At 58.0% G+C, this 7,810-nt stretch overlaps 3 protein-coding genes across 3 annotated transcripts; all 3 read left to right on the top strand.

Annotated features, from left to right (window-relative positions):
- The first annotated feature begins 2,681 nt into the window (after positions 1–2,681).
- LOC146768965 (histone H3) lies at positions 2,682–4,218 on the top strand. The gene has a single exon (XM_085640607.1). The coding sequence runs from the start codon at positions 3,779–3,781 to the stop codon at positions 4,187–4,189; it is 411 nt and encodes a 136-aa protein (XP_085496733.1). The 5' UTR covers positions 2,682–3,778; the 3' UTR covers positions 4,190–4,218.
- Positions 4,219–5,737: 1,519 nt separating this feature from the next.
- On the top strand, positions 5,738–6,136 carry LOC146768964 (histone H2A type 2-C-like). Its single transcript, XM_085640633.1, has one exon. It carries the CDS (start codon positions 5,738–5,740, stop codon positions 6,134–6,136), a length of 399 nt encoding a protein of 132 aa, XP_085496759.1.
- Positions 6,137–6,843: 707 nt separating this feature from the next.
- LOC146768963 (histone H4) lies at positions 6,844–7,593 on the top strand. The gene has a single exon (XM_085640606.1). It carries the CDS (start codon positions 6,885–6,887, stop codon positions 7,194–7,196), a length of 312 nt encoding a protein of 103 aa, XP_085496732.1. The 5' UTR covers positions 6,844–6,884; the 3' UTR covers positions 7,197–7,593.
- Positions 7,594–7,810: the final 217 nt, after the last annotated feature.

Genomic DNA, 7,810 nt, shown 5'->3' with positions numbered 1-7,810 from the left:
TTATGGAGCTCCGCGCAGAGTGAGATTTCAGGGTTTACCCCAGGCTGGAGGAGTGAAAATAAAACACTTCACATACTCAGGAAAGTGTATTTATCTCCTTTACAGTATCAGAATAAGGCCTGCAAGTCCTTGGGCCTACTTCGAGCCTCCTGGCACCAGTTTTACTGATACTTGTGACATTTGCAGGTGTTAGGCTTCAAGGGGATGAAGTTGCACCTTCTACCCAGGGTCATGGAGCTCCGCGCAGGGTGAGATTTCAGGGTTCACCCCAGGCTTGAGGTGTGACAATAAAACACTTCACATACTCCGGAAAGTGTAATTAACTCCTTTACCGTATCAGAATAAGGCCTGCAAGGCCTTGGGCCTACTTCCAGCCTCCAGGCACCAGTATTACTGATACTTTGTGACATTTTAAGGTGTTAAGCTTCAAGGGGATGAAGTCACACCTTGTACCCAGTGTCATGGAGCTCCGCGCAGGGTAAGATTTCAGGCTTCACCCCAGGCTGGAGGAGTGAAAATAAAACACTTCACATACTCAGGAAAGTGTATTTAACTCCTTTACAGTATCAGAATAAGGCCTGCAAGGCCTTGGGCCTACTTCCAGCCTCCAGGCACCAGTATTACTGATACTTTGTGACATTTTAAGGTGTTAGGCTTCAAGGGGATGAAGTCGCACCTTGTACCCAGGGTCATGGAGCTCCGCGCAGGGTACGATTTCAGGTTTGGAGGTGTGAACTCCGTTACAGTATCAGAACAAGACCTGCATGGCCTTGGGTGTGTTTCTAGCCTCCAGGCACCAGTTTTACTGATACTTTGTGACCTTTGGAGGAGATAAGCTTCAAGGGGACGTAGTTGCACCTTCTACCCAGGGTTATGGAGCTATGCGCAGGGTGAGATTTCAGGGTTCACCCCTGGCTGGAGGTGTGACTATGTGGATTGTTTTGTTTTCACACCTCCAGCCAGGGGTGAACCCTGAAATCTCACCCTGCGCGGAGCTCCATAACCCTGGGTAGAAGGTGCGACTTCATCCCCTTGAAGCTGTAAACCTCCAAATGTCACAAATATTACTAAAACATGTACCTGGAAGCTAGGGATGGGCCGGAGATCCTGAAGGCTAAGATCTGATACTGTGAATGGTGTTCATGTGCGTTCTGGACTTTGTGAAGTGTTTTGTTTTCTTCCCCTACCTCCATCCAAATTAGCAGCAGGCCTCGATCAGGCTACAGTGCGCAGAATATGATTTCTGGTCTCAGGTCTCCCTCGTGACATACCATTGGATTCAGGAGTGGTCCCCACTCCAGCGATAGGGCTCAGTAGAACAGTGGTAGTCACAGGCCTCACTCTGTACTGTACTATTCAGTTCCGCAGTGGGCCTCCCCGGTCATAGGCTCAGCGTCTGACATACAGTAACTCACTCTGTCTACAGATGTCACCTCAGAGGTACACCTAGCTCCAGCTGTAAAAATCAGCTCAGCAGAGTGCCTCCATGCCGGTACTGGGGTCACCATTTCAGGTGCATTCACACCCTCTGCTCTCACTTGGGGTGTCTTAAAACATGTAGGCCTAACTCGGCCGCCTTCCTTCATTGTGTCACTGTGTATTTATTGTATTGAGTCTGCACCCGCCTCCTCTGGCTCGGCGCTCGGCAGTGAATGCTCTCTGCCTGCATGTGAAGCTGCCAGCACACGGCCGCCTGGTGATGCGTGCGAGGCTGGAGCCAGGGCCGTGCCCCGCTGCTTGTAAGCCCCGAGCCGAGGGTGCCACAGCCGAGGGTGCAGGCGCGCGGGGAGGGCCCCCTGGCCCCCGTGCCAGGGGCTCCCTGGCATTGTTTCCACCCCGCGCTCGGCCGGCGGAGCCCTGTGTTACTTCGGCCCGTTCCAGAACGCGCTCCCCGCGGCCCCCGCAGCCCCACTGTGACGCCACAGGGCCCGCTCCCTGCAGGAGCCCCCTCCCTCCCGCGGGCCGCCTCTCCCGGCCGCAGGAGTCGAGAGAGGACCGGGGAAAAGGGGTCCGGAGCCCGGGATTTCAGGCATGGAGGCGCCCGCCGTCGGGGGAGCGCCGAGTCTCCCCGCGGATCACAAGCCAGGGATGAGGGGTGGATCCGAAACGGGGGCAGGCCCGGGAGAGGGCCGAAGCTGGGCTCCTGGTCATGTATGCGTGGAAGCGCGTGTTTAACTGATTGTGTTTTAAAACGTGGATAATCCGAAGGTAGGAAACACAAAAGTCAGCTGGGAGCAAAGAGCCGAGTGTGCCTCGCACAGCCCTGTCTGCTCGGGACCAATCAGAGGCCGGCTCCTCCCTGTATATATTCACGGGGCTCGGGTTTGGGAGGGACATTTCTGTTCAGTGACAGCGCCCGCGCCGAGACTCGCATTACAATGGCCGAAACCGCTCCAGCCGCCGCGGCGCCTCCCGCTGAGGTCGCCCCCAAGAAAAAGCAGCAGAAGAAGACAGCGGGGGCCTCCAAGGCCAAGAAGCCTTCCGGCCCCAGCGTGGCCGATCTGATCCTGAAGGTGGTGACCGCCTCTGCCGAGAGGAAGGGAGTCTCCCTGTCGGCCATGAAGAAGGGGCTGGTCGCCGAGGGCTACGATGTGGACAAGAACAAGAGCCGGGTCAAGGCCTCCCTCAAGAGCCTGGTCAGCAAAGGCGCCCTGGCCCAGCTGAAGGGCACCGGGGCCTCCGGATCCTTCAAGGTGAACAAGAAGCAGCTGGAGGGCAAGAAGGCGGCCAAGAAGGCGGCCGCCAAGACCAAGAAACCAGCGGCCAAGAAAGCTGCCCCTGCCGCCAAGAAGCCCAAAAAGGCTCCCGCGGGGGTCAAGAAGAGCCCGAAGAAGGTCAAGAAGCCTGCGGCAGCAAAGAGCCCCAAGAAGCCCAAGGCTGCCCCCGCCAAGAAGGCTGCCAAGAGCCCAGCGAAAGCCAAGGCGGCGAAGCCCAAAGTGGCCAAGAAAAGCCCTGCCAAGGTAGTCAAACCCAAGGCAGCCAAGCCCAAAGCAGCCAAGCCCAAGAAGGCAGCGCCCAAGAAGAAGTAAGGGCTTGCACCAAGACACTGCAAACACAACGGCTCTTTTAAGAGCCATCCACCCGGTCCAGAAGAGAGCTTGTTCGTCCCCACCCTTGCACCCCGCGTGCACACTTCTCTATAATAATAAACGGCACAGTAAATCCATAGCGCACCTTTCCGCACGCGAGTGCCGTGTGTGATCTTGGTCATGTAAACGGCTCTTTTGGTGCTGCGTGGATTGAAATCTGTGTACCAAATAAAGAAGGGGGTCTGGGAGTTTATTAGACCTCCGTTTATAATAAATGTGAAATAACGTGTGCCTTGGTGCTTTCACTGTATCCGGGCAGATTCGAAGTGGTGTCTGCATAAAGCAGACGATTGTGAACGTGAAATCGAGCGCAGTTAACGGCGGCGTGTTCCAGGGTGACCAAGGGCAGTACACTTATAAAATCCTGGGCTCCTCGCCCAGTTGACCGGGGGCGAGTGGTTCGTGTGACTATGGATGGACACGGAGACAAAGGCTGACCCAAGCGCGGGCTACGGCTCCAACGTACATCATCCAATCGGAGGGTGTCTTTTTCTCCACAGCTCATTGGAGAGACAGGCTGCAGCCTCCGGTTCATTGGCCAATCATTGCACACCGCGGGCTATTTTCAAACGTGGGGCGGTCGCTTCAGCCAACCAGAGCAGCCCTCCGTCTTCGAGTGCATAAATAGGGCTCTTGCCTGCTTGAACTCCATTCTTCCTCGCTTGTCGCTGAGAGAGACCGCTCCCGCCATGGCCCGCACCAAGCAGACAGCCCGCAAGTCCACCGGCGGCAAAGCGCCTCGCAAGCAGCTGGCCACCAAGGCTGCCCGCAAGAGCGCGCCTGCCACCGGCGGCGTCAAGAAGCCTCACCGCTACCGACCCGGCACTGTGGCTCTCCGCGAGATCCGCCGCTACCAGAAGTCCACCGAGCTCCTCATCCGCAAGCTGCCCTTCCAGCGCTTGGTGAGGGAGATCGCCCAGGACTTCAAGACCGACCTGCGCTTCCAGAGCTCCGCCGTCATGGCCCTGCAAGAGGCCAGCGAGGCCTACCTGGTGGGGCTCTTCGAGGACACCAACCTGTGCGCCATCCACGCCAAGAGGGTGACCATCATGCCCAAGGACATCCAGCTGGCCCGTCGTATCCGAGGCGAGAGGGCCTAAGGAGACACGCCGACCCGAACAACCACCACAACGGCTCTTTTAAGGGCCACCACCCTGTCACATACGAGCTTCTCTTATCTGCCATGGCATGTTCTACAGGTTAGGGTGGGTGGGCTGGCTGAGAGTACCACGAGTACTGGGTAACTTATACCGGCACTGGGTGACCAGAGCACTCCGTGTTCACAGTGCACAATCGCATCTTCAATGTGTCCATCGTTTAATAAAGAGCTTTGTTTGGGTGGAGGGTTGTGTTGGGATCCGCTGGTCACAAGCCAGCGCTGTGGGGCATCTGTGCTCCCGGTACATCGGGTTCATGTGTCCGATTTCGGGAGCGCTTGCCCAGGGGCGGATTATTGCCGTTGCCCTTGGTCTTAAAGTACAAACACAACGTGACACCCGCACACACTAAAACTGGTCGCCGAAAACAATAAGCCCGTGGGCTCATTTAACGTCATCGTTACATTACAGTGCTTATGTGACACTTGGTACCAAAGAGAGGGCTCATTCATATAAACAGGTTTATTTAAACAGGCAAAACGGGTTGCCTGCTCCATCGTCCCTCGCTCATTTAACGTCATCGTTACATTACAGTGCTTACGTGAGACTTGGTCCCAAAGAGAGGGCTCATTCATATAAACATGTTTATTAAAAACGGGTTGCCTGCTCCATCGTCCCTCGGTCTGCAGCAAGACCCGTGAGAGCGGGTCTTGTGCGCTCAACATTACCTTTTAAAACACTTATTTCTCCGGTCATAATAGAAGCACATTAGCTCTTAGGGGAGGACGTGGTTGGCCCTTAAAAGAGCCGTTGTGTTAGTTGGGGATGCGCCTCGAAGCCTTACTTGGCGCTGGTGTACTTGGTGACGGCCTTGGTGCCCTCCGACACGGCGTGCTTGGCCAGCTCTCCGGGCAGCAGCAGACGCACTGCGGTCTGGATCTCCCGGGAGGTGATGGTGCGCCGCGAGTTGTAGTGGGCCAGGCGGGAAGCCTCCCCGGCGATGCGCTCGAAGATGTCGTTCACGAAGGAGTTCATGATGCCCATGGCCTTAGAGGAGATGCCGGTGTCCGGGTGCACCTGCTTCATCACTTTGTAAATGTAGATTGCATAGCTTTCCTTCCTGCTCCTCTTGCGCTTCTTCCCGTCCTTCTTGGGCGGCTTGGAGAGCGCTTTCTTGGAGCCCTTCTTGGGAGCCGGCGCGGACTTGGCTGGTTCAGGCATGGTCGACAATCTGCACCGCTTCCTGTGGAGCCGAGAGAAATAAGGCCAGGCGAGCCCGGCACTTGTATTTATAGGCTGGGCGTGTAAAGTAGCTGCTTCTCTGCTCTCCCTTCTCATTGGCAGGCAAAGGCAAGCCCCCCACCTCCTAGTGTACTGCGGTTCTGGGTCTCTGATTGGTGAAACAGAAGCCCTCCTCCCTCCAATGAGAAGTACTATCAGCGCCTAGCTGTCAACCAATCAGACGCACCCGAAGTCTTTATATCGCCGGAGTCGAGCCGAACAGCAGTACTAATCTCTCTGTTGTGTGAGTGAGCCCCTGCATCGATCGCCATGTCTGGACGCGGAAAGCAAGGAGGAAAGGCCCGCGCTAAGGCCAAGACACGCTCTTCCAGAGCCGGGCTCCAGTTCCCCGTGGGCCGTGTGCACAGGTTACTCCGGAAGGGAAGCTACGCCGAGAGGGTGGGCGCCGGTGCCCCCGTCTATTTGGCTGCAGTCCTGGAGTACCTGACCGCTGAGATCCTGGAGCTGGCCGGCAACGCTGCCCGTGACAACAAGAAGACCCGCATCATCCCCAGACACCTCCAGCTGGCCATCCGCAACGACGAGGAGCTGAATAAGCTGCTGGGCCGAGTCACCATCGCCCAGGGAGGAGTCCTGCCCAACATCCAGGCCGTGCTGCTGCCCAAGAAAACCGAGAGCCACAAGGCAGGGGGCAAAGCAAGCAAGTAAAGGCCCGCAGACCACCGTGGAAACACACCCTAAACACAAAGGCTCTTTTCAGGGCCAACCACAGACTCCATCAAAGAGCGTATCCGTGCCAAGGTGTTACTCTGGCAGGCTTCATAGTCGCGGCAGCGCCCGCACCGTCGCTACATAGGAGGGATGCCCAAGCCCTCGGACGGACACATAAATGCTGCCCCCGTCCCAAAACCGAGCTTGAGGCCGACGAGAATAATCTTTTTGTAAAAATAAATAAATACGTGTTTATAGGGGCAGTTTACAGACTTGCCACGACCGGGCCTGACCTGTGGACAGTGTTACGGGGTTGCGGGCGGCCGCACACAGCGGGGTGGTGCCGGTGAGGCCGTTAATGTGTTGGCTCCATTAAAACATTTCAGAGCCTGCTGTTCATAGTGGGAGCGGGCACCGAGCGCCAGGGTTAGGCGGGCCGCGGTGATGAGTGGGGGCCGGGAAGGGAGGCGTGTGTGTGTGCTTGACTGTGATCCGTGCCCCGGCGGCAGCTGCTGAGCCCACGACAAAGAGGCGGCTGGGAGCGCGCTCTTTTTCAAACGGCAACGGCCGCTCCAGCCCCCCGCTCCCTGCAGAGGGCGGTCCAGGGGCGGGCTCCCCCTCGCCTTCCGTTGAGTCACGTGGGCCGCTTGGAGCGCCCTAGCCGGTCCGCCGCAGCTCCTCCATATAAGCAGCCGTCGCTGGCTGTTTCCTCATTTCTGCTCAGTCACAGTACCGACAGGACAACATGTCTGGACGCGGCAAAGGAGGGAAGGGGCTCGGCAAAGGCGGCGCCAAGAGGCACCGCAAGGTGCTCCGGGACAACATCCAGGGCATCACCAAGCCGGCCATTCGCCGCCTGGCGCGCCGTGGCGGGGTCAAGCGCATCTCCGGCCTCATCTACGAGGAGACCCGCGGGGTGCTGAAGGTTTTCCTGGAGAATGTGATCCGGGACGCCGTCACCTACACCGAGCACGCCAAGAGGAAGACCGTCACCGCCATGGATGTCGTTTACGCCCTGAAGCGCCAGGGCCGCACCCTCTACGGATTCGGCGGTTAAACTCTCGACTTGCCCACGGAAAGAAAGAGAAAAAAAAACACCAACCCAAAGGCTCTTTTAAGAGCCGACCACGATGTCATGGGAGAGCTGTATCTATGCACTAGGGATCCCGCAGGGCAGGCCTGCTTTGTAGGCCCACAGCCGGTCGGGTGAGGGGGGCATTTCTCCGAAACCGCCATGCAAGGCACTGTCCTGGGGCCAGGGCACCTTCCTGGAGCCCCGCGTCCATCCTAGTCCCGCCCACGGGGCCCGCTGTCCTGAAGCCCTGTACTGGCCACCTAAGGCGGGTATAGCCCGGCCCAGGGGCCCGCCATTCTGGAGCTCTGTACTTGGGACCTAAGGCGGGTATAGCCCGGCCCGGGGGCCCGCCATCCTGGAGCCCTGGACTGGGGACCCATGGCGAGTTTGGCCCGGCCCAGGGCCGGTCATTTCCCTCGACTATTAAGCCCCCACGTAGTGGGGGCTTACAGAACACGAATGAGGGACAAAGGTTCGAGCTAGCGGCGGCGGCCGCGCGGCCGGCCATCTGGTCGCCGATTTGCGCGACCAGATGGCCCACGGAGCTGCGCGACCAGATGGCCGGGCGGCGGAACGGCCGCGCTACCTCTAACTTT

The sequence above is a fragment of the Triturus cristatus genome, unplaced genomic scaffold (assembly GCF_964204655.1).
Source record: "Triturus cristatus unplaced genomic scaffold, aTriCri1.1 SCAFFOLD_292, whole genome shotgun sequence".
NCBI lineage: Eukaryota > Metazoa > Chordata > Amphibia > Caudata > Salamandridae > Triturus > Triturus cristatus.
Note: the sequence above shows the minus strand (reverse complement) of the source record. Positions and strands in the feature narration are given on the sequence as shown.

What these genes read in the sequence shown, in the direction of transcription:
- LOC146768964 (XM_085640633.1), top strand. Translation starts at nt 5,738, where the DNA reads ATGTCTGGACGCGGAAAGCAAGGAGGAAAGGCCCGCGCTAAGGCCAAG.
- LOC146768965 (XM_085640607.1), top strand. Translation starts at nt 3,779, where the DNA reads ATGGCCCGCACCAAGCAGACAGCCCGCAAGTCCACCGGCGGCAAAGCG.
- LOC146768963 (XM_085640606.1), top strand. Translation starts at nt 6,885, where the DNA reads ATGTCTGGACGCGGCAAAGGAGGGAAGGGGCTCGGCAAAGGCGGCGCC.